Below are 26,357 nucleotides of genomic sequence, written 5' to 3' on the forward strand. Positions count from 1 at the left end.
TCCATCAGGACTGTCATTACAATTTTTTTTATCCGACATGTACTTTACTCGCAAAAAAAGGTTGGATGAAAACCTGGTCAGAGACATGGATTTAATGAGCGTAACAAACCCCCCCATAAACGCGCACGAAAGCAGGCACGCATACAAGAACGAACACACAAGTTGCACGCGAGCGCATCATTGTACGCGAGCGCATCATTGTACGCCCATAAACGCAGCCTCAGACACACCCCCTTCCTCAGAATGCTTCAGATAAACCATGAGGGCGCACTGAATCACTGCGTGGGGACTGTGATGTGGACAACATGTAGCACAAGATGCAAAGATGGCATGATTATTATAAAGACTATATAAGAGATACAGCTAGGCTGAACCGTACAGGAGAAATGGATTGATAATGTAGCCTACAGATGATGGAAGAGGATCATTGTCAGAAGGGTAAGATGAGATCCACTCCTATTTGATGGTGGAATTAAAACTCTTCCTTTTCCTCTGAGTACGGCCACAACATGTTGGTATATTTGAGTGTGCGATTACCTCTTCCAATGATGTCATCGATGCTCAAAGACATTGGGTCAGCTTGGGAAGGATGCGAGCGCAGTGAGCAGGGCCGTGCCGCATCAATAAACGAGGAAAAAGTGTGCTTCAGATCGCAATGATCAGATCATGTAGCAATCTGATAATGACACTATTACAATATGCGCGTATTATTGTGCCGACGCATTTCCCCACAGTTGTCTCTGTGGAGTAGATGTTTACTTTTTTAAACTAACGTGGAATATATATTGAATTTACGTCTGTGCCCAGTGGGAAAGGGCTATTTTCTCACACTGACAGATGGCCATTTTCAGATGAGACTATACAAACAGAGTAGGTCTTTCATGATTCAACATTATAATGTTAATTGTCCTTCTAGATATCTGGATGTCAACAACATCAAGATTTTCAAAAAGTTACAAATTCCAGAGATCCACAATAGTTTAGCTCAAAGATGTGTTTTATTTTTTCATTAAGAGCCTCTCTGGATAAATAACTTGTTTAACCATAACATGAGGCCCACTTTACATACACTTTTTGGTATGGGGCACTAAAGCAGCTCCCAACAGGGTATTTAATTAGCTAAGTAGTTCTTTATTATTCATCAAACATTGCTCACATGTCTTTTGTAAAAACAAATTTAAAAAAATTGCTGTCACTGTGATGACTTACCCTCTAAAAAGGACATTCAATGCCTTAATCAGCATGAGAGTGCCATGTTTCGATGGACAATGGCATAATAGCTGACATAATGTTGGAACAAGGGTATGATAGTACACACGCACACACACACACACACACACACACACACACACACACACACACACGCAACAAACAAGCCAATTTACCTACTTTTTGAGTAATACTGTATATTAATCATTAATTCTATCCGCTTTAATTCTATTTTGGGAAGCATTGGCTCACACAGATGTAAAATTGATTAGAAAATATTCATGCTTCAGTGAAATTTGAGCAGTGGCCATCAATAAGACATCTGGATATTTATGAAAAATAAATAATTATGAACATTTCTTTTGTCAAAAAAGATGTGGTTACACTTTATCTTACAGTCTGCCACAATATTTATCAGGTATTGTCTCAGAAATAACCTTTTAAAATAGTAATAGCATTATAATAATCCAATAATTATATTTTGTTCATTTAAACAAACACACCAGTGCATATGTATTTTGATAGCAAGTTGTTAGCAATTGTATTACACTAAGTGTTACGATTTAAAAAACAAACATATTTGCTGAATGTTGAAATCTGGTTTGAATCTTAATTAGAAGATGAATCAGTGACTGTAACCATGTTACATTATTTAATAGTGTCCGTAGGTCTGGTAAGGTTGGTTGTTTCAAAATATGATATTTAGGTGTGTTGTGGAGACATGACGGGGGAGATGGTTGGTCAGTCCTATCAACTCAGGATGAACAGATGGTATCTCAGGGTTAGCTCATGGGCGAGAGCCAACAAGGGAGCCTCTCTATATGTCTCTGTCATGAAAATGTGCTTTAAAAGTCCAATGGAAAAGCATTAGAAGCAAGTTCTATGTGCAAAAATATAAAAAGGAATGCTAGTAAATGTTTGCACAGTTTGAAACATCAATGCTTACATACTCGCTTATTCTTGGTTTTAAACAGACACTATTTCTCCATATAAACAGTGGTGAACTATACCCCTTTGTTTATTATGAAGTACTGTTGTTTATGATATGAATGGCAAGCTATGTACTAGTGAACTTCTCTGTGTGTACTGCAAGCCACTGTGCCACTGTATCTATTCTGTTTCAATGAATTAAGTTATCTTTCAAAATCAATATATTGTGTGAAAGAAAGAGTCAGTGATCATTCTACAAATCAAACCATTTGCATCTTACATAGCCTTTTTTATGGATTGACTGTCATCTACAATCAATGGAAAGGGATTTATTTACTGAGGAGTTGCCCTTCACTATTATACTATTTGTGTGTTTGCTTTTGGATCCTTACAAAATCATTCCCAAAGTGCTTGAAACAAACCATTGCATTATTCAGTGTGGTTTAGTGACTCCTTTTCTCTAGAGTGAATGATTACAGTTACAGTGTAGCGCAGTTTTGCACTCTTTTCATTACCAAACTTTGCATGCAAGATCCAACTAAGAGAGTCTGATTTGAGATTAAAATACAATACCGATTAGGTAACTATCTCTCTGTTAGATAGGCAATACAATCTATTATATCTCTCTTTAAAATGTATATTTATGGGCCTTGTGTATATTAATGTTGTGTCTCGTGCAAGAGATTCGTCTTCGATGTACTGTAGATAGTGTAAAGCATCTTGGCAATATGATGGGCAGTAAAATCTAAATGTCCCACTCTCCTAAAATTACAACAACCTTTGGCAGGGATTTGAGTTCTTTAAATCCAGACCTTGATACAGAACACACTGCAGAAAAGGACATCACAGCATGCATGATACAATTAAATCCTTCATTTTTATCTCAAGCTGTGTGAAAATCCACAGATGACAGATGCTTCAGTAGAGGTGAACTTTTCCTTCTTTTTATTGGATCCGGAAGGATATAGGCCATAGGTCTACAGTATGGACGATAAACCTACTGACTGTTATTATCATTATATTATTTATGTTGGTAATCTCCGTCATCACAACACCTTAATGTCTGTGTAGAATCACTGTTACATTGAAAAGAAAATGTGTATGTGTGTATGTTTTACTATGGATCTAAAATGCTTCTCTATCTTTCTTTTCTCAGGTCATATTGATCTTGAATCAATTAGAAGGGGGAGATCGGAGGAGTCCCTCTAAGATGACACGCACAGATCCCCCTGATATACTGGTATCCACTCTGTATCGGGACATCAAATTAAACCCCATCACTGGGCACTCTCAACAATGTGACTCGCAAATGATTGACAAACTGGAGCGACATACAGAGACCATCAACAAAAGACACTGCCGTAGCTTTGACTTCCTCGAGTCATTGGACGACCCACAGTCCTGTTCCGCCTCAATGGAATACCCTTACAAGAGGACTGAGCATCAGGGGGTGCATAAAGAGGTGACCTGGAATGGCCTGGATCATCCAGGACACCTCCGTTTCTCCTCCCCTGATCTGTTTAACACTAGACTACCACCACCACAGCATGCTAACCCAGACAAAACCAGTACCAGTCAGGCCACGAGGTCAGATTCAAAGAAGAGGTCTAGATCTAAAAGTGCCCCCAGAGTCAAGACTACCTTTACCCCGGTGCCCATTTCAGTCTCCCCACCAGCAAACAAGAGGGGACGAGATGTCTCACAGGCTGTACCAAACCCTATAAGGACATCTGAACCACACCGGGACTCTTACTCCTCTAACCGGGCTTTTTTGAATGAGGTACACCCTATAAAACTGCAACCACGCTCTCCCCTCTATGTCTCGGACTGTTTCTCCGAGGTGAGCAAACAGGATCAGCCTGCCATCACTCCTCATGTCAGGTGTCGTGTTGATATCAAGCCAGATGCGGCAGTCCTGCAGCACACAGCCCGGAGGTCTCAGAACATGAGGACTGAACATCCCTGGCAGAGATATTCCTACTCAAGTCAGAGTAGAGGTCTGTCTGTGCCACGGCAGGTACGGACACCCACGCCAAGCGAATGTTACAGTGGTGATTATAGACAAGCATATCAGTACACTACCTGCATGACCCCCAGCTACATTCAGCCAGTAGACATGCGAAGGGTGCCCTCCCCTATAATGCCAAGGGAATACTTGTCAAGGGAGCAGAGGACTCTCTCAAACCCCAATATACCAACTAAATTCTTCTACACTGAGGATCCGACTAGATATCCTGTCCATCCGTCTGCTAGAGCGTACTATCAGGATGATAATTCCAGCCTCACCAGCCAAGGCAGTACTCTTAATAGTCAGTATGTGCATGATCCAAGGACTCGCTGGGTTCACACTCTCCCAGGCCGACCATATTACACAGAGCAACACATGTCCAGCAGAGACCCTGGGCAGGCTGTCTATACCAGACCTTACTCCACAAGCGAAGCAGGGCCATACCTTGCTCAAACACCACAGGCAAGAGCATACTATGGGGAAGATCCCAGAGCATATCCTTGTCAGTCAAATGGCTCCAAGGTGTTCTACAGCAAGCCGTACAACCCCCCAGCAGGACAGTATATTCCATACAAGGCGTATCACACAGAGGGCCGTCAACAACCACAAATGTCCCAGGCTTATGCAGATGACTGGTATCGTTCAAGTATATCTGGATACTCGAACCAGTCCTCTCAGCTGACACCACAGAGAGTAAGACAAGAGCCAGTAATGTCCCCCTGGTTTGCAAACAGTTATGTGGAGCCAAACAGACTGGTAGCAGAAGTCAGAAACCATTCCAAATCCTGGGACAATATTCTTTATCCTCGTCATGACAGGGAGCAAGCAGTACCACGTGGACGCAGCTATGAGAATCTGTTTTACCAGGGGAGACATCCTCTGTTTCCTAGTGATACATCACAGCCAGTTATACTCAATCTATCTAGTTCACCAAGGCGCTATGCTGCCCGGTCCATCTCTGAAAACTCCTTAGAGAAAGGACCAAACAATCCTGGAAGGAACACTAAGGCTGGGCTATGGTTTGCAACTCCTGAGATCACGATAACCGACAATGACATACGTGCACGCAACCACAAACAGCGAGATGTGCGTTCAGCCAGCTGGGATACACTGGATTGTGAAAAGGCACCGACTCAAAATGTTCTTCATCATCAAGAGCAGCCATCTGAGTCAGCAGAACTGACCAAAGACAGAAAACACAACAATTATTCCCTGCAGCAGAGCCTAGAGCAACTGGATGAGCTGCTAGCTGATCTTGTCATTGATTACAAACCACCGACCAACAGGAAGCCTAGTCAGGATCTATTGAACCAAATAAAACACTTGATTAGTGAGGATGATGAAAAAGGAAAGATAAAATATTCGGGCCTAGAGAGTCTAGGAGGCCTAGAGAGTATAGGACCTCTCAACACACCACCCTCCTCCACTAAAACCAGCCCTGACACTATCAAAGACCCAGACAGTGGGTGTGATGGCTTACAGAGTTTACAGAGGAGTCCAGAGGAGATCTCCCCAGACCATAGCACAGACGACAATGACACCATGATGTGTGCCAACAGGAAGTGCAAGCGGACAGAGACCCTGTTCAATGCCTGTCTTTACTTCAAATCCTGTCATAGTTGCTACACCTTTTACTGCTCCCGGAACTGCCGTCGGGATGACTGGGACAGCCATAAAGAGAACTGTCTGTATGGACGTATCAGCAGTGTGTGCAGACACATGCTGAAGTACTGCAGAGAGAACTCTGAGATCCATAAAGTCTTCTCTCGCATTTCCAAAGCTGGCTACCTTTCCAGAGGGAGAGGTATTCTTTTCCTGGGCTTTGCTAACCCAGGGACTGCTGACAACTTCCTGAAGGTCGGGCTTGAGAGCCTCGTCATGTCCCCCACATATCTGTCTCTCAGAGAGCTGGACAGCTTCAAAGACAACCTGGGGGATTACTGCAAGGACCTGCAGCAGGCTGGCAATGAGTATGACCCCAATGAATGTTTCCTCTTGAATGTATCCATAGCTGTTGGTGAACTAGTGCCTAACAGACCCTCACCAAGAGTCCAAACACCAACAGTCCGAAAATATGCAAAGATTTCATTGGCCTCCTCCAGCCCAGATAAAAATGTCTTCAAGAAGGAGAGTGACATGGAGACACTCATTCTGACCCCGCCTCCAGGCACACCTGATATTGACAAAGAGGGAAAGGAGGGTATGAAAGCCAGAGAGATCTGCTTTATCAATATCCAACGTGCGCTCAGGACCAGGGGAGTCTTCCTGCGTCATGAGTATCCCAAAATATACAATCAACTCTGTGAGTTTGTGGAGAGCAACAAGAGATTCACACCCACTACCATTTACCCCATAGATAAGAGAACAGGGAAGCAGTTCATGTGTATGATCATGGCTGCTTCTGAGCCCAGAACGCTAGACTGGGTAGGCACCCCCCATCTCCTTGATGATATTATATAGTACTGACCTGTGCACCTCTGATGTCACCTATATGTACATGTAGATACATGTCATTTAACAGATATTTATGATGAATGTTTGTAGATACATATGTATTTTACATCAGAAAGGAAGATTGTTAATAAGACTACTGTTATTAATGTTTCCAATCACTAAGAATTATTAAAACAATGAGGAGAGTGTTGACTGATGTTACACACACACAAACAAACAAACTATAATGTAACACTTTATCATTGTTGGTTTTTGTTGCAGTAGTGTTGTTTTTATCCTGTTACACTGGAAATAGCTTGATCTGCATGTAAAATGGTCATACTGTATTTACAAGTCATTATTTTGTTTTTAATCCCTGTTTAGACAAGGCACTGTCTGTGTTGATACCACATGAATTGGGTTGGGTTGTCATGCACAAATAATTCACAATTATCTAGAAAAATACCTCTGCCTGGCTGAATATAACTGAGGGAGGCACTGCTATTCAGAACATTTCTAAAGCAATCTAGATTAAACCTACAAAGCATCATTTTTCTCCAAATGTAGAGCTCCACTAGTGTTCTCCGTGTTGAAGCTGTTCTCAGCAGCTGTAATATATATACAAAAAAAAATACTGACAGTTGTATTTCTGCACATGCTTCATTATATCCTGAAAATATTTGAATATCAAAGTCTGTCTTGAAATTGCTGTGCTGTGCCAGAGTCTGGGTATACATCTTAGTTAAGATGATTAATATCACTGCTGATAATAATGCTTTCATTATGTCTACTTATGGATAGAAAAATCAGGTGTCTACACCTATGCTCTGAATCCCCTCCCCCCTTGAGTTTTGTTTTAGGCATTAATTGCATCCTCTTTCATCACTTTATTAACATTCTATTGATTCTACATTGTTCAATTCACTGTAACACGCTTGATAACTTGTTAGATTGTGGCCTTCAGTAGAAAATGCATTTGACAGAAAGCAATGTGTGGATTTGTTTTGTAAGGCTTGACTCTTGACTGTAAATGAGTGTGGTGCATTTGCTTGACATTGCAAATGAATATTTACTTTGCTTAAAGCATGTTATTTATATTCAGGTATTTTAAATATTGATTATGCTTATGAAAAACTGACAATGGTTATAATAAACTGACATTTAATGATTTGAATTGTAATATTATGTTTAAAGAATAAAATGCTAGTACTATTTATTTTTGGTTGAGAAAATACACCTTCCTTTTGAGATATATATTTATGGTATAATTAACACATTTGTTGAAGAATATACATTAATATCATATACCGCCTAATGTATTTCATACCTTTAAACGAACACAAAAATGCAATAAAGAGAAGAAACAGAAAGAGCAACCTTCATATTTGAACAGTAACATATTGGTAATGACAAGCTGGAGCGTTGAGCTGCTAAAAGCTTCTATTGCACTTGAACATAAATTATACAGAATGTCTCCTAATGCATCTAGCTACACAGCACTGAAACGAGCATGTTAAATGTCCATTGATAGAGCCTGAAAATCTAAGGTTGATCTTTTACATCATATTTCCCCCTGCTAGATGTTACCCAATTTTCTATTTTGTGATGTTTATAACCCATGTATAATAAACACAAAATGAAGACAGACCCTTCTCTTTGCATTTGTATTCTATAGTAAACCATGCAGAGCCCTGTATTCAGCCATCTCACGTCTCTTAAGTAAACCATACAGAAAACTAAAACAATGATCATACAATGTGATCAATTGACCAAGTATTTAGTCTTTCCCCTTTTTGTTGGTCTTACAAGCTACAGTACATCAGTGTCTTTTGTTGATGGTTTCCATGTGTTGTTCCATTTTGACCAATTTATGCACAAGTAGATGGGAAGCCTGTAGTTATTCACACTTCTATCAGATAGCCCTGAAGGACATTCAGATGACTTCAAGATTGATGAGCAACTGGCACATCCTTTTCTAACTAATGCATAGACAGACTGTAAATCAAATTAGCCATGGCACATCCTCTGCACTGGAAACTAGATATCCGGAAGGACTACAGCCCATTATACAGACAAAGATAATACAGATAGTCATTTAAATGGTTAATCAATATTCTATTGCCATTTTGATAGTGCCTCGTAAATTGCCAACAGACATTATCCCATCACGATAGCACACCACCCTGCAATATGCAGTTAAATGTGAGAAACCAGCACTACTTCTGCTGGTCTTAAAACAGACATCTCAACATTCTTATGTAAGACAGTTTTCATCTTTGTTTTTCTTTACAAATGGAGATGGATGGCGAGAAAAACCTGGAGACAAGTCATTTTGAAGAGTGTATAAATTCATGGAACTTGATCGCCACCTATTGATGAAATGTAGACATTGCTAAAGTGGCAAATCAGGAAAGTCAAATTACTGTATATCATATGATTCGAAAACCTAGGTTGTAGTTTATAGCATACAAATCTGACCTGCATTTGTAAAAATAGTATGATTTCTTTGTTCAGGTAGTACGCCTAGTTTGAACAGTAGGGATGCCTCCTACACATTTACAGTAAAAAAAGAAAGAAAGATGGGCTTGTCATGGACAAAGATTTTCTAGATTTTGCATCCCCAGAAAGAAAAGGTCAGGGACTCACAGCCTTGAGATTCTAAGAGCATCATATGCACAGTTCATATATCCTCCTGACCCAGCAAAAATATATATATTGCAGGGTGGTGCGCTATAGCGATGGGATAGTGTCTGTTGGCAATTTATGACCTGGTCTCCACAATCATCAGACCTCAACCCAATTGAGATGGTTTGGGATGAGTTTGGGATGAGTAAAAAATAAAGAAAACACATGGAATGAGTAGGTATGTCCAAAGTTTTGACTGGTACTGTGTATATGTTTTACATAAGTGTTTTTGTTTTTATTGGTGTATTTTAACTGCATGTGTATTTAGAGGAATCGATTATTAGTAAATGTGATATTTTTTTAACATTACCGTAAATGTGTACAGTAAGTAAGAAAACCTAGTTTAGCATCCTGAAGTCCACTACAGACGACATTCATAAACAAGCTCTTACTTAGCTCTTATTAAATGTAAAAACAGAAAACTCACCAAACTATTCCAGGTTGAGATATTTACTAAAATCTCAGTGACCCAGCGCGCATGCGGGTGGAGCGCGCCTACTCGTGATGACAGCAGATGACAGCTGACTGAGCTAGCGCGCTGAAGGAAAGGGGAGATCAGGAACGGTCTGGAATAGACATATCTAGCGATTTAACTGGTCAGACACTGACATTATTTCACGGTTATAGGGATTCCATAAAGAACTGGTATACTATCAACAACTTGTTTGGTAAGTCATTGAATTCTTGTTATAGCTAACGCGTTAGCTAGTTCTGTTTTCATCGCTGGCCTTCTTCTGCTAACGTTAGCTAGCTACTTATTGGATGTCCTCCGTGATTGAACGCTATTTTCTTCCACAACTGGCCAGCCTGGCCTACCCGGGCAACATTGACATATCCCTATAAAGGTATCCCACCGTAACTCGATGTTTGGCTAGTAACAGTGCTGCAACATTTCAAGTTGGCTAGGTCACTAGCTAGCGTTACTTAACCAACGAGCTAGTTAACGGTTACCGTTGTTGAAAGCTAGCTAAGTACAGTAACGTTAGCTATGCTCTCTGTGATAACTAGTTAACAATTTTGATTGTAAACGAGTACCTAGGCACCTAGCTAACTACGCTATAGCGACCTGTTAGTGTTAACGTTAGCTAGTTACGTTAGTTAGATAATTAGGTAGTTTGCTAGAAAGCTATCCAATGCGCCTCTAATAGCAAGCTTTCTAACTAACGTTAGCTAGATTGCTAGCATTTCACTGTTATTAACGTATGCCAGTATGATGAAAGGAAGCTAGCTAACTGTTTACAACAGAGGCCGACGGTGACACATTAGCTAGTATTAGTAACTAACGTTAGTTAGATAACTAGCTAGTTAAACTAACAATTCCGCAAGATGTCGACTGTGTTGCAAAAGTGAACAAGACAAGGCTGGGGCCCTAAAAATGACTAGATGGGCAAGTTGTTGCTGGAATAATTAACTAGCTAGCGAACGGCGGTCGCCTCTCCCTACCCACCTGATCCCCTACATTAGGTGTAGAATTGAGCCCCACCCAGTGCATGGGCCGTGACTATCCATGACTAGGGTAGTATGATGAACCATAGAGAACTTCATACGTGTGTGTGTGTGTGTGTATCAAGCGGGGCTCAAAAGGGTTTCAAAACAGAAATGGTCACAATAATTTACGTTGATTTAAGGAATGCACTTTACCTTTTGATTAGGCTAATTGTTAGAGCCAAAACATGAATACATCTCAATCACACAAATGAAGAGAAGAGTGCGCTCCTAGCTTTTTAAATGTTTTATTATTGAGTTATAGTGATCTACCAGACATTGGATATCATTCAGGTTCCTTTGAATATCAACTGACTTTGCCCCTGGAGTACTAGTCGTGTTGTTCCGAGGCAAGGTTGAAGTCTTTGTTTTGGCAAGGTCAGGAGTTAGGATGTTGAACGCTCCAGAGCAGAGGATCAGGATGTCTCATTCAGCGTAGGAGTGCGCTGTCAGGCTTTGTCTTCCTTGCAGGAAGCATTTGGCCTACATTTAGCAAAATAAGATTTTGAGCATACATCTCAGTGAAGGTGTTGATTTTAGGCATACCAGAATTTCTCCTTTCCTTATATTTGGAAGCTACCCATTTGCTCCCACCTCTGAACTTAAAGCCTTTGTAGATATTGCACTGCTTTGACCTACAGAATGCCCTCCTTTTTGGTATGGTTGTGTAAGAGGAAATGTTTACTAATTTGTTATCCCTGGGATCTGATTGCCTAACCCAAGGTTGTAGGCATTGATGATATCACTAGGGTTATTTTTTTCCCAGTATTTTACAAATGTTTCAACCCCGAGAATAAATCCTTTTTCTCCCGAGTAACACAGTATTTCCCGCCAAAACCAGAAGTGTCATTCAAAAGCATTATAAAGCATATAAATATGCCTATGTCTGGATTTAAATAGAGCTTTGATTGAACATTCAAGCTTGATGCCTGATGAGCCATACTGACTCTGCGTGCAATGAAAGCAAGAGAAGTGACACAGTTTCCCCCTAGTTAATATTGCCTGCTAACATGAATTTATTTTAACTAAATATGCAGGTTTAAAAAATGATACTTCTGTGTATTGATTTTAAGAAAGGCATTGATGTTTATGGTCAGGTACATTCATGCAACGATTGTGCTTTTGCTAAATCATCACCGGACATGCACGATTAATCAGTCGACCTCTACACTCTACTGTCAATGTTTGTCTCTGGAGATTGCATGGCGGTGTGCTTGATTGAATACACCTGTCAGCAACGTGTTTGGCTGAAATGGCCAAATCCACTTATTTGAAGGAGTATCCACATACACTGTATAACGCATATACAAAAGTATGTGGCAGGTCTTTAAAAAAACAAACAAAAAAAACTTGTTCCTACAGAGTAGTTGTAGGACAGGCATATGGTAGGCCTACTAGATGTGACAAACAATGTCTGTGGGGAACTCACGCATGAAAGAGACAAGGGTCTCTTATTCACATTTTTATTGTGCTGTCCGACACCCACTATTCCTGAGCTTCGGTGATGTAGCCTAGTGAATAATTTCTCAGATCCTTGTTCTGACTGAAGTACTTTAGGCTGTTTATTACCACTACCTCACTTTCAGCTACCCTGCTTACCCTGGTTTCAGTTTCATATTTGTATTTTCCTAATTATCTAAGACCAAATATCTGACTATCTTATGATGTCAGTTGGATGTGGTGGGGCAGGATTGCTGGAATTGGTTGGGTAGAGTTTTGCCATGTCTCTTTGTGCTGTGTGAGCCCCTTCTGAGAGGTGATTGTTGGGAGGTGCAGCGTGCACCCCAAACCATTGCACACAGGAGCTGGTAAAATGTCTGCAGTCCAACGGAAGAAGGCCTGACGAATTTCAAAGGGACACAGCCTTTGAAGCTGCTGCTTAGCTGTTAGGCTAGGCAGTGGCGTGGCGTACCACAGATAATACAACTGGAGTTGTTAACCTGCTAATGCAAACAGTCCTATTTGATCTCATGTTGAGGGGAAGTGAAAAGGGGACTTTGTGTTTGAGTTTCGAGTGCCTTTAGAAAGTGATTCCTTTCTGTGTGTCTATAAAAAGCACTTTGTTCTGTTGGCTTGTGTTGCATGTTCAACTGAGGGAATGTTTGGGCTGTGTTCCAAACACCTCCATAAATGTGCTCTTGTGGTGAGCTGCATCATTGGTTGAGGTGCTTTTCAGTTTTCTTTTCCAGATGGTTTGCTTCACAATGATTCCTTGTTCTGAGCCTAAGCATCATGTACGTAATGTTGGGAGGGATGGCTTTGGACTGAATTCTATTTCTAGTGTACCTACCACTAACTACCGTCATTCTCTCACACACCCCCGCCTGTGCCTTTTCACACCACCTACAGTGGTTTTTCTTCTGCTTTTGAGTTCCCCTGTCCTTTTCCATTACTTACTCATTAAGTAGGTCTACTCAACAAATATTCAACTCAGAAACTGCTTTACCTGTACCAGGCCACAGGTCCTACAGTATCACCTGTGTGTCGGCCCTAGGCCTACACCCTTCCACACAGGACTGTGACAAATGTAGTCTACTCTTACCAGAGCCTACGGCACATGCGTATTCTCATGGACTGGTACACTATGTTGGTCATTAATCTATTGATTAGCCTTAAGTAAGTGTTTGACAGATTTTATTTTTATTTGCCCGAGATCCCCCAGTATCTTCATGGTTCCAGAACTCCACAGTGGCCAGTCCATCGTTGGATTTAGCCTAAATCAAATCAAATGTATTTATATAGCCCTTCGTACATCAGCTGATATCTCAAATTGCTGTACAGAAACCCAGCCAAACAGCAAGCAATGCAGGTGTAGAAGCACGGTGGCTAGGAAAAACTCCCTAGAAAGGCCAAAACCTAGGAAGAAACCTAGAGAGGAACCAGGCTATGTGGGGTGGCCAGTCCTCTTCTGGCTGTGCCGGGTGGAGATTATAACAGAACCTGGCCAAGATGTTCAAATGTTCATAAATGACTAGCATGGTCGTATAAAAATAAGGTAGAACAGTTGAAACTGGAGCAGCAGCACGGTCAGGTGGACTGGGGACAGCAAGGAGTCATCATGTCAGGTAGTCCTGGGGCATGGTCCTAGGGCTCAGGTGCTCCGAGAGAGAACGAGAGAAGGAGAGAATTAGAGAACGCACACTTAGATTCACACAGGACACCGAATAGGACAGGAGAAGTACTCCAGATATAACAAACTGACTCTAGCCCCCCGACACAAACTACTGCAGCATAAATACTGGAGGCTGAGACAGGAGGGGTCAGGAGACACTGTGGCCCCATCCGAGGACACACCCGGACAGGGCCAAACAGGAAGGATATAACCCCACCCACTTTGCCAAAGCACAGCCCCCACACCACTAGAGGGATATCTTCAACCACCAACTTACCATCCTGAGACAAGGCTTAGTATAGCCCACAAAGATCTCTGCCATGGCACAACCCAAGGGGGGGCGCCAACCCAGACAGGATGACCACATCAGTGAATCAACCCACTCAGGTGACGCACCCCTTCCAGGGATGGCATGAGAGAGCCCCAGTAAGCCAGTGACTCAGCCCCTGTAATAGGGTTAGAGGCAGAGAATCCCAGTGGAAAGAGGGAAACCGGCCAGGCAGAGACAGCAAGGGCGGTTCGTTGCTCCAGAGCCTTTCCGTTCACCTTCCCACTCCTTGGCCAGACTACACTCAATCATATGACCCACTGAAGAGATGAGTCTTCAGTTAAGACTTAAAGGTTGAGACCGAGTTTGCGTCTGACATGGGTAGGCAGACCGTTCCATAAAAATGGAGCTCTATAGGAGAAAGCCCTGCCTCCAGCTGTTTGCTTAGAAATTCTAGGGACAATTAGGAGGCCTGCGTCTTGTGACCGTAGCGTACGTGTAGGTATGTACGGCAGGACCAAATCAGAGAGATGGGTAGGAGCAAGCCCATGTAATTCCTACTAAAGGAACACACTTTGTGTATAACCCATGATTAACCTTTCTTATCTGGCATGACATGGTTAAGAAAACGCTTCTAAGCCTCATCAAAATATTTATGCCTCAAACCACATACGTTTAATAGTATCAAGCCTTTGTAGTTGTGTGCAAGCTCTGAGGCAGGGTTCTCTGGGCTGTTTTCACAGGCCTCCAAGCCTCACAATCTTGTCTGTTTTCCTCGGTAGCAGCCATCCACAAAGAACCTTGTGTCAAAGAATGCTCTAGGAAATCATTTAAATTTCTTGTCTGGTTTGTGTGTGAAGGAAAGGGAGACTAATATGATTTGCATATACTCTCGTGCTGTGAATAATGCTACCAGATGCTTGTATGAGCGAGAGTAGGGACTTGCTATTGTTTAAAAGCCTCCCCACCCCACTGTCAATCTTAGCCAATAGAACTAGTGTTTCTGCCTTCTCTTGACTACTGACAGTCTACTTCCTCTGTCAGTGTGTGAGCTAGGATTCTGCCAACATGGCCTTCCCTGCTCTTCCTCAGGATTCCACTCTGAGAAATAAAAATTATCCATTGTCCTCACTTGTAAATCTACTCCAAACTGCCCTGCATGTACAGTTAAAGTCGGAAGTTTACATACATCTTAGCCAAATACATTTAAACTCAGTTTTTCACCATTCCTGACATTTAATCCTAGTCAAAATTCCCTGTTTTCAGGAATATTATTTTAAGAATGTGAAATGTCTAATAGTAGAGTGATTTATTTCAGCTTTTATTTCTTTCATCACATTCCAAGTGGGTCAGAAGTTTACATGCACTCAATTAGTATTTGGTAGCATTGCCTTTAAATTGTTTAACTTGGGTCATACGCTTCAGGTAGCCATCCACAAGCTTCCCACAATAAATTGGGTGAATTTCGGCCCATTCCTCCTGACAGAGCTGGTATAACTGAGTCCGGTTTCTAGACCTCCTTGCTCACACACTTTTTCAGTTCTGCCCACTAGTGTTCTAGGCTTTGTGATGGCCATTCCAATACCCTGACTTTGTTGTCCTTAAGACATTTTGCCATAACTTTGCTTGGGTCATTGTCCATTTGTCCATTTGTCTTGAGAGCTTCAATATACCCATTTTCCATTTGCCATCTATTTTGTGAAGTGCACCAGTCCCTCCTGCAGCAAAGCACCCCCACAACATGATGCTGCCACCCCCGTGAATCACGGTTGGATGGTGTACTTCGACTTGCAAGCCTCCCCATTTTTCCTCCAAACATAACGATGGTCATTATGGCCAAACAGTTCTATTTTTGTTTTCTTTTGATTTTCCCATAATGTCAAGCAGAGGCACTGAGTTTGAAGGTAGGCCTTGAAATACATCCACAGGTACACCTCCAATTGACTCAAATTGTCAATTAGCCTATCAGAAGCTTCTAAAGCCATGACATTTTTTTTCTGGAATTTTCCAAGCTGTTTAAAGACAAAGTCAACTTAGTGTATGTAAACTTCTGACCCACTGGAATTGTGATACAGTGAATTGTAAGTGAAATAATCTCTGTAAACAGTTGTTGGAAAAATTACTTGTGTCATGCACAAAGTAGATGTCCTAACTGACTTGCCAAAACTTTAGTTTGTTAACAAGAAATTTGTGGAGTGGTTGAAAAACATGTATGTAAACTTTCAACTTGTGCTCTGTCCTGACTGTCCAGTACTCATTCTCTCGCCAATAATGTCATTACCATCCTCATTACCATTTATCCCCCAGTGTCACTGATCTCCCTCTTCTCTCACTCTTCTGCAGACTTTAGCCTCTGAGTGAGCTGGTAAAGATGGTGAAGCCAGACATCCACACTCTGGCCCACCACCTGAAGCAGGAGCGGCTGTATGTGGCTTCAGAGAAGCAGCTGATCCAACGGCTCAACGGGGACGTGCTGAAGACTGCTGAGAGGCTGTACCGTGCTGCCTGGATCACCAAACAGCAGAGGATCAACCTCGACCGGCTCATTCTCACCAGGTCAGTATGGGGCCCCCCAGAGCTGTTCTTACCAGGGCATTTCAATGAGATTGATCCAATTGGAGAATAGAAACAGTTCTAATAGGAACTCGCCATTATAAAAATACATTTTGAGTTGTCCTCCACTTGTTTGCATTCGGCAGTGTGACCTTTAGTGAACTAGTAACTTAGTAGTCCTAAAGTAGGATCCCACCGTATTAAACTGTCTTATCTTCATGATGTGGTGATTTTGTTGTAAATTCTGCCAAACAGAGTGCGTGTCAGAGCCAGCCAAGCACTATGTAGATTAGCAGCCCAAAAGGGAAATAGCAAGGAATCAGAGGAGTCCTGTGATCAGCAAGCATGTCATACAAGCATGTCACTCCAATCAGTAATCAACAGCTCTGTTGCTCACTGTTGCCCATTTCCAGCCACTGGTTTGTGGAGCCTTCTCCTCTCGTAGTAATTAAAGCTCCCTGTCCTACAGTGCTGAGGCCTCCCCGGCCGAATGCTGCCAACATGCCAAAGTGCTGGAGGACACGCAGTTCCTGGACGGCTACAAGACTCTGGGCTTTCAGGAGAGCATCTATGGGGAGTTCCTGGGTCGGGTGCGCGAGAACCCTCGGCTGTTGGCCTCCTGTCTGGTGGCTGGGGAGAGGCTGAACCAGGAGCACACACAGGGGGTCATTTACACGGTCTTCACCTCCCTCTACGGTAACTGTATCATGCAGGAGGATGAGCGCTACCTGCTGCAGGTGAGCTGCCCGGACATATTCTGATCTATGATCTAGACACTTGTACTATAAACACACAGCCAATAGCCAAATGCACTCACCAAATGCACAGCAGCCACCTCTTATTTACCACTATTACCTGTCCTCATAGGTAGTGTGATGAGGCCATTTCTAACCTCTGTACTGCTAAATCTAATGGTAATGGTGCTACTGTTTCTATCAATTCCAGGTCCTCCGCTACTTGGTGGAGTTTGAGCTGAAGGAGAGCGACAACCCTCGGCGGCTGCTGCGGCGGGGCACGTGCGCCTTCAGCATCCTCTTCAAGCTCTTCTCCGAGGGGCTGTACTCGGCCAAGCTTTTCCTCACCGCCACTCTCCACGAGCCCATCATGCAGCTGCTGGTGGAGGACGAGGACCACCTGGAGACGGACCCCTCCAAGGTGACGGAGCGCTTCACGCCGGCCCAGCAGGAGCGCCTGTTTGGGGAGAAGGGCTCGGAGGGCTACAGACAGAAGGTGGCAGCTGCCGTGGAAGCCAACGAGGCCAAGCTGGTGACCCTGGTCAACAAGTTCATCGGCTACCTGAAGCAGAACACCTACTGCTTCCCCCACAACCTGCGCTGGATAGTGTCTCAGATGTACAAGACGCTATCGTGCGTGGAACGGCTGGAGGTGGGTGAGGTGCGGACCATGTGCACGGACCTGCTGCTCACCTGCTTCATCTGCCCAGCCATAGTCAACCCTGAGCAGTACGGCATCATCTCAGACGCCCCTATCAACGAGGTGGCTCGCTTCAACCTCATGCAGGTCAGTGGACAACCCAACAGACTCATACATCCACACTATTCTTATCCATGCCTGGACATTGACCGCTTACGATTAAATATTGTTACCTTTCCCCTTTATGCATTCTAATCATTATCTTTGTCCTGTAGGTAGGGCAGCTTCTTCAACAGTTGGCAATGGCTGACGATGATGGAGACCCCCGGAGGAAAAACAGTTTGGCCAAGTTCGATAAGGTAACATCCTCAAACACACGTCTTAATATATAACCGGTTTGTCCATGGGGTAGCTTTTATTACATTCTGAATACATGTTTTGCTTCTTGCGTTATTATTGAAGTTGACTGTCTGGTTGTGTCACCTCAGAGCTGTGTAGCTGCCTTCTTGGATGTGGTAATCGGAGGGAGAGCTGTGGAGACACCGCCCATGTCCTCCATGAACCTACTAGAAGGACTCAGCAGGACTGTGGCGTACATGACACACAGTCAGCTCCTCTGCCTGGTACGCTGCTGATCTGACTGTTTCAGTCTGAATCTTGTGTGGCTTATGTTGTAGTTAGCCTAGTCTTGAACAGTATGTACACATGTTTTAGACGGGCAACAGTAAGCGTTCCTATGTTTACAGGAAGTGAACTTGACATGCCCAGGCTTGTCAGACCAGAAAGGGAGGAGACATTTCACACAGGTTGTTGAGGGTGCTGTTATGTCTCAACGACTGGGAGTTACCGTAGCGTACTCAAGAAACAAAGTATTACCACATCCTCCTGGAATTGTGGTGCTGTGGCTCCTCCCTTAGTTACCTTTCCTTATAACATTAGTGTGGTAATCAATAATTACCCTAGCTGTATTCTGTTGGCATGTCTCAAGCCCCACTTTTAGTTTGATTGTGAAGAGCCCTGCATTTATCACCCTTGTCATAAGTTCTCCACCAACTTAGCTATTGAAGCCTTAGTAAAAAGGTAATTGGATTCCTCATAGAAACTAGGATGTGAGAGTATGAAATTAAGTAATTAACTCCTATGGTGTTCAGGTGGACTTTGTACGGAGTGTGATGGCAGGGGACCACCTCCGGGAGGAGGAGCACATGCTCCTGGAGACCATGCTGGCCAACGTTCCCCAGTCCCGCACGGTGAAGAGCAACAGTCTGGAGCTCACCCCCTCCAACACCCCCCAGCTCTCCCCAGCCACCACCCCCGCCAACAAAAAAAACAGGAACATAGGTACCTACCGACCTCCTCGGCTGTTGTTACTGTAGACCTGCAGCCACTGGCTTTCTGACAGAGAAATACATACTGCATAATGATATACGTGGTTTATCTCCAGTATTTGTTATTCTTGTTATAGCATTGTACCAGTTGGAGAGTTCAGTTTGAAATGACAATGAAACCAGCCTTTTTATGTACTAACTATAGGTTCTTTCATTCATGGTAATAAATAACTAGGTGAAGTAGCTCAAGTTGTAATGGCTGCAGGAAGCCTCTTATGTAGGAAGCTAATGAGGTTCTGGGCCTGTTCTACAGGTAATTAGCAGCCTCTAGATTGGAGATCCATTATGCAAATGAAAGCCAATTAAATTACAAAATATAAATGAACCCTTTCTTAATTGGTATGGATGGAGAAATATATACCTTCTCCATCATTAGGAATAAATCAGTTAAATGTGATGGCGACAACATCCTCCTCCATTTGAAATAAGCCACTTTAAGCTGCCCTACTGAAATGTGAACCGTTTTGATTTGAAGCTGTTTTACGCAGTTGCTTGCTACTCGCTCTGTATTCTCTCTGTTGCCCTCAACCTTCTTCCTCCTTTCCTCCTTTGCTGCCTGTGATCGACCCAGGACAACAGTTAGCAACTTCCTGGGACTCCACAACCACCACCCTGTCTGCTCACATTCCATTAGTTACCCCTTTTGGTGGGTAGCCTGGCAGCCCTGTGAGGCTGACTAGAACTAAAGCGTGTTTGTGCCACCTAGTCATGTGCCACTGCCAGTCACATACACCCAGTACCAGCCATACTCATAGCCGTGGTCCCTGCTGCAGTCCCACTGCTTCACCACCAGATAGAGCTAGCTGCTAGATGTGCTCTTGTCACCATGCCTTTTCACCATGCCTGCTTTGCCCTGTGCTCTAGTCTTGTTGACCTGGTTTATACCTGGTTCTCTGCTGCTTGTTTTCACTCGCGTGGTAAATTCTATTGTGTTTAATGATATGTGCTTTTGGCTAAAGAGAAGATTGAAGTCAGACATTTTTTGGGGGTGTTTTTTTTTGCTCATGTTGGGATCTTAGATCCTTCTGCATAAAGCAATGTATCACAATTACCATCCAGAGCACAATCAGGTCAGTCATTAGAATGGTATGCATGCCACGTGCTGATTGGGATGTGGAGTGTGGCTGCCTCACCATGTCCGACATGCACTTGTGATTTGTGAACCTTATTGGATGCACTCATTGACCTGTATTACACTGGACGGGTTACACAGCACAGGTTGTCTAAGCAGTGCAGAGCTAAATATCCAGTCTCTATTAGGAAAGATTGATTGATTGATTTAATGATTGAATCCAATTGAGTCATTTCACTGCAATGCCTCTTTCACAATGCAAAACTGAAAGGTTGGGAGCAGCTAACGGGTTGGGAGCAACTAACAGGTAATCAAAGAAGCAATGCAGTCCGTATGTAGTTGTGTATAGGTACGTGAGTTTTTGTTTATAGTTAGTATAGCCTACCTTTTTGCTTTTATTATTATTATAGTTGAAGCCGATCCCTGTCTTTTGCACCCCCTGAATCTCAGTGAGTATTACAGAGTAATACCTTGTCCCCTGCTCCCACTGAGTCTGTTAGTTAGTAACATCTTGTCCCCTGCTCCCACTGAGTCTCTGTTAGTTAGTAACACCTTGTCCCCTGCTCCCACTGGGTCTCAGTTAGTAACATCTCGTCCCCTGCCCCCACTGAGTCTGTTAGTTAGTAACACCTTGTCCCCTGCTCCTACTGAGTCTCTGTTAGTTAATAACATCTCGTCCCCTGCTCCCACTGAGTCTGTTAGTTAGTAATACCTTGTCCCCTGCTCCCACTGAGTCTCAGTTAGTAACTTCTTGGCCCCTGCTCCCACTGAGTCTGTTAGTTAGTAACATCTCGTCCCCTGCTCCCACTGAGTCTCTGTTAGTTAGTAATACCTTGTCCCCTGCTCCCACTGAGTCTCTGTTAGTTAGTAACACCTTGTCCCCTGCTCCCACTGAGTCTCTGTTAGTTAGTAACATCTCGTCCCCTGCTCCCACTGAGTCTCTGTTAGTTAGTAATACCTTGTCCCCTGCTCCCACTGAGTCTCTGTTAGTTAGTAACGTCTCGTCCCCTGCTCCCACTGAGTCTGTTAGTTAGTAACATCTCGGCCCCTGAGTCTCTGTTAGTAACATCTCGGCCCCTGAGTCTTATAGTTAGTAACATCTCGTCCTCCATTGAGTCTCTGTTAGTTAGTAACATCTCGTCCTCCATTGAGTCTCTGTTAGTTAGTAACATCTCGGCCCCTGAGTCTCTGTTAGTAACATCTCGGCCCCTGAGTCTCTGTCAGTTAGTAACATCTCGGCCCCTGCTCTCCCTGAATCTGTCAGTGAAAGAGTAAAGCCTTATACCCTGTCTCTCTCCCTGCTCCCCCAGCAGCCTCCCGCAGTCGTAGCCGTTCCGAGCTGGCCCAGCAGGGGGAGGCAGAGGCTAGCTCTCTGGAGTCCCTGCAGGAGGTTATGCCAGAGGAGGTGCTGGTGATCTCACTAGGAAGCAGCCCGCAGACCATCCCTGGGATGATGTCAGAGAATGAGGTAACTAACGAGCCTGGAACATGCATGTTGTTATGGAGAGTAAATGGTGTAATATATACTTGCACACAACATTGGAAATGAAGGGTCAATGCATTTTTTTATATAACAGGTATATTTGTCATTATCGGAAGCCCACATTAAGAGCCAGGATGGCAGTAACCAGTGCTGTTCCCTCTCAGGTGTTGACCATGCAGCTGACTGATGGGTCACAAGGGGACACTCCTGCAGATGACACCAAGCACCATGGCAAGCCAGACAAAACCCTACGCTTCTCCCTCTGCAGTGACAACCTGGAGGGCATCTCAGAGGGTCAGCGTTCTAACAGCCCACATGCCCTGCTGACTTACTAGTTACTACAGCAACACAACATAATGTTTTTAATGTATCACCATGGAATGAGGTGTTAATGGCTCTTAAACTACTGTAATAAGTGTATCTGTTCTAATGTAAACAGTAACTCTTCATGTACCACAAAAATAGGACCTTGTGTATTCTGATGCGTTGTAGTTGGAGATCTCTAAATGTAATTGTTTTCTTTGCACAGGTCCATCCAACCGGTCTAACTCCGTGTCGTCTCTGGACCTGGAGGGAGAGTCTGTGTCTGAGCTGGGAGCTGGGCCATCAGGGAGCAATGGGGTGGAGGCTCTACAACTGCTGGAGCATGAACATGGTGTGTTGTGGGAAATCAATGTCAGGGATCATTACATTGAGCCATGATAACATTGTCATTATCCCTGTCTCACCCCCAGCCACCACTCAGGACAACCTGGATGACAAACTGCGTAAGTTTGAGATCCGCGACATGATGGGCCTGACAGATGACCGGGACATCTCTGAGACAGTGAGTGAGACCTGGAGCACAGACGTGCTGGGCAGCGACTTTGACCCCAACATGGATGAGGATCGACTGCAGGAAATAGCTGGTAAGTCATAGGGAGAATCTCCATCTCCTCACCTCCTTCTTAAAATCCATTGGATTTATAAGCCAGAGGTCCCTCCCCTCTGACCTTCTTTAACAATTGATTTTGAGAAGGGGGCAGGGAGAGAAGATGCGAGGAGTATGCAATTGAGATTCTCCCAAAGACATAGAGGTCCTTACTACATCAGAAAATGTAGCAGAATACTGCCACCTTGTGGTTTATGGCTAAAACGGCATGTTAAGCCTTCATCAAATCAAATTGTATTTTAATTGTCTCATGTTTCGTGAACACTAGGTGTAGACCAACAGTGAAAAGCTTACTTATGGGTCGTTTCCAACAATGCAGAGTTAAATATAAAAAATACAAAAATAAAAATAAATATTGACAACAGGAATAAAATACACGGTGAATAACAACAAGTAAAAATAACATGGCTATATACCAGAAGTAGAAAATAACAGCGTGGCTATGCACAGGGAGTAGAAAATAACAGCGTGGCTATGCACAGGGAGTAGAAAATAACAGCGTGGCTATGCACAGGGAGTAGAAAATAACAGCGTGGCTATGCACAGGGAGTAGAAAATAACAGCGTGGCTATGCACAGGGAGTAGAAAATAACAGCGTGGCTATGCACAGGGAGTAGAAAATAACAGCGTGGCTATGCACAGCCACGTTGTTATTTTCTACTCCCTGTGCAAGGGTATGAGGTAATTGAGGTAGCTATGTACATAAAGGTAGGGGTGAAGTGACAACAGGATAGATGATAGACAGTAGCAGCAGTATACTGTAGGTAGGGTAAAGTGACTATACAACAGGATAAATGATAGACAGTAGCAGCAGCGTATGTGGTGAGTGTGTTTTGCGTCAGTATACATGTTATTTGTGTGTCTCTAGTGTGTGGGTTGGGGTGTCAGTCTAGGTTGTGTGTATAGAGTCTGTGTAAAAAAAGTGTCAATGCAGGTCGTCCAGGTAGCTATTTGATTAGCTATTTAGAAGTCATGTTTAGCAGTCTTATGGTTTAGGATTATAAACTGTTCAGGGTTCCTGTTGGGTCCAGATTTGGTGCACTGGTACCGTTTGCCATGCGGTAGCAGAGAGAACAGTATGGCTTGGGTGGCTAGAGTCTTTGAAAAATGTTTGGGCCTTCCTCTGACACTGCCTGGTATAGATGTCCTGGGTGGAAGGGAGTTCTGCCCCAGTGATGTACTGGGCCGTACTCACCCCCCTCTGTAGCGCCTTGCGGTCGGGTGCTTACAGTTGCCGTACCAAGTGATGCAGCCAGTCAAGACGCTCTCAGTGGTGGAGCTTTTTGAGGATCTGACGGTCATCGCCAAATCTTTTCAGCCTCCTGAGTGGGAAGAGGCACTGACTTGCCCTCTTTACAGCTGTGTGTGTGGACCATGTTAATTCCTTTGTGATGTGGACACCGAGGAACTTGAAGCTCCACTACAGCCCTATTAATGTGGATGGGGGCGTGCTCGCACCTCCGTTTCCTGTAGTCCACAATCAGCTCATTGTCTTGCTGAAGTTGAGGGAGAGGTTGTTGTCCTGGCACCACACTGCCAGGTCTCTGACCTCCTCCCTATAGGCTGCCTCGTCGTCGGTGATGAGTCCTACCACTGTTGTGTCGTTAGAAAACTTTATGATGGTTTTAGAGACGTGAGTGTACAGGAGGGGACGTGAGCAGCCCCCGTGTTGAGGGTCGGCGTGGCAGGAAGTCCAGGATCCAGTTGCAGGAGGAGGGGTTCAGTCCCAGGATCCTTAGCTTATGTGATGAGCTTGGAGGTCACTAGGGTGTTGATTGCTGAGCTGTAGTCACTGAACAGCATTGTCATGTAGTTCCTTTTGTCCAGGTGGGAAAGGGCAGTGTGGAGTGCAATAGATTGCGTCATTCTGTGGATCTGTTGGGGCGGTATGCGAATTGGAGTGCGTCCATGGTGTCTGGGATGATGGTGTTGTGAGCCCATGACCAGCCTTTCAAAGGATTTCACGGCTACAGATGTGAGCGCTACGGGGCGATATTCTGGAGCAATCCATCTATTTTTTTCAATTGTTAAATAAGTAAGGATAACCTTCAATGTTCTCTAAGACATAATTATCAGAATGTTCATTTTATTCCACACAAACCTTTCTTCCTCCGTTCTCCTTTCTTCCCTCACTGGTTTCTCTCTCTCGCTCTGACATTCACTCAGTCCCTGCAGTCTTATTGACCTTGGTTCCTTCTCATTTGCATCCACCATTTTTCATTGCTTGGAATATGGCGTTGGGGGACTTTTCCATCATTAAGTGAATTTACAGCGATTTCCTTATGTGTTTTCTCCAAGGGATTGGGTTATGAGATGCACATTAAATATCCATTAATACCTCATTATCCCACTGATAAGATTACCATGATAATGAGGCAGAAATTCTAATTGTTTCACTTCTTGTTGTGCCACTCATTTAATCATCCACCTGAAAGACAAGTGCTCTGCGCCCCTACCTTGAAGACTGTAAACATGGACAGCAGGGTAGAGCTCTCCTGCCGCTAGAAAGGGCCCTGCCCCCTCCCAGCCCCGCAGACTGTTGCCTGGGCGCTGGCACGCATGTGCGCCCATGGTGTGTGTGCTGTGAAGTGGAAACATGGCGTACCTGTGGGTGCGGGTACCACGGGTCGACTCCTGATCCGCTCCCCGGCCACCATACTCCCAGTCACACCTGCTAGATCTTTCCCTCCTCCGCATTCTTCCGCCTTGTTAACCTGCCGCATCCCAAATGGAAATGGAGGGACGTCGTGTGGAGGACTTTGTGGGTGTGGGGTAATTTAGTTGTGAGTAATGCCCAGCTTAATCAACATCTCAAAGTCATGGCTCAGGAGGCAATGGTGGGGTGAGATATTACCATTAACCTTTGAACTTTGGCACAGTAGTGTGTGCCTGTGGGCCCAGTGTGAAATGCCTGTGACCTCAGGCTCTCTCTCTCTGTCTGTCTGTGCTAAGGGGCGACTGTTGAGAACATGCTGGGCAGCCTGCTGTGCCTACCAGGCTCCAGCTCAGTGCTGCTAGACCCTTATGGATCCACCATCTCAGAGACCACCAGCGAGGCCTGGAGTGTGGAGGTCCTGCCCAGCGACTCAGGTGGGTTCAATGTTGAGAAGGGGTTCTAGGAGCTGAATGGAGTCTCCTCTTGTCTGTTTCGTAACTCTACAAACTTTTTCCATGAGTTTCTACGTAGAAGTACTGTCCTTGTCTTCCTCTGTGCACTACATCGGCAGGAATCACTCCAGTAGGTGTGTTTACGGTATAACTCCATGTGTGTGGGTGGACACGCCAGGTGTGCCCCCTCAGTTCCATATCAAGGAAGTGGGTGCAATCTGTCATGTTTGTGTACACTACCCTGTCTATCAGGGTAGATCTGCCTTTGCCAGTAAAATACAGCTCTGGGTTTCCCCAAAGGAACCTCCAGGTGTGTTT

General features: G+C 43.9%; 2 protein-coding genes across 7 annotated transcripts in view; both read left to right on the forward strand.

Moving 5' to 3' along the window:
• Positions 1 to 252: 252 nt before the first annotated feature.
• On the forward strand, positions 253 to 8,227 carry LOC112262971 (apical junction component 1 homolog). Its single transcript, XM_024438876.2, has 2 exons — positions 253 to 438; positions 3,296 to 8,227. Exon 2 carries the CDS (start codon positions 3,350 to 3,352, stop codon positions 6,605 to 6,607), a length of 3,258 nt encoding a protein of 1,085 aa, XP_024294644.2. The 5' UTR covers positions 253 to 438; positions 3,296 to 3,349; the 3' UTR covers positions 6,608 to 8,227.
• A 1,536-nt stretch (positions 8,228 to 9,763) lies between these two features.
• Positions 9,764 to 26,357, forward strand: part of LOC112262972 (GTPase-activating protein and VPS9 domain-containing protein 1) — a 30,691-nt gene continuing 14,097 nt past the window's right edge. For 2 of the 6 annotated variants that reach the window (XM_024438877.2, XM_024438878.2), the window contains exons 1-13: positions 9,765 to 9,933; positions 16,474 to 16,686; positions 17,153 to 17,420; positions 17,629 to 18,204; positions 18,333 to 18,416; positions 18,546 to 18,680; positions 19,209 to 19,398; positions 20,017 to 20,091; positions 21,831 to 21,985; positions 22,165 to 22,294; positions 22,530 to 22,655; positions 22,735 to 22,908; positions 25,884 to 26,021. In XM_024438877.2, the coding sequence (XP_024294645.1) occupies positions 16,502 to 16,686; positions 17,153 to 17,420; positions 17,629 to 18,204; positions 18,333 to 18,416; positions 18,546 to 18,680; positions 19,209 to 19,398; positions 20,017 to 20,091; positions 21,831 to 21,985; positions 22,165 to 22,294; positions 22,530 to 22,655; positions 22,735 to 22,908; positions 25,884 to 26,021 (2,236 nt within the window). In that variant the 5' untranslated portion in view covers positions 9,765 to 9,933; positions 16,474 to 16,501. Of the gene's footprint in view, positions 9,934 to 16,473; positions 16,687 to 17,152; positions 17,421 to 17,628; positions 18,205 to 18,332; positions 18,417 to 18,545; positions 18,681 to 19,208; positions 19,399 to 20,016; positions 20,092 to 21,827; positions 21,986 to 22,164; positions 22,295 to 22,529; positions 22,656 to 22,734; positions 22,909 to 25,883; positions 26,022 to 26,357 lie in introns of all 6 variants that reach the window. The other 4 variants (XM_024438879.2, XM_024438882.2, XM_024438881.2 and 1 more) reach the window with 3 other exon arrangements.

This window comes from Oncorhynchus tshawytscha, linkage group LG12 (genome assembly GCF_018296145.1).
Source record: "Oncorhynchus tshawytscha isolate Ot180627B linkage group LG12, Otsh_v2.0, whole genome shotgun sequence".
NCBI classification, from domain to species: domain Eukaryota; kingdom Metazoa; phylum Chordata; class Actinopteri; order Salmoniformes; family Salmonidae; genus Oncorhynchus; species Oncorhynchus tshawytscha.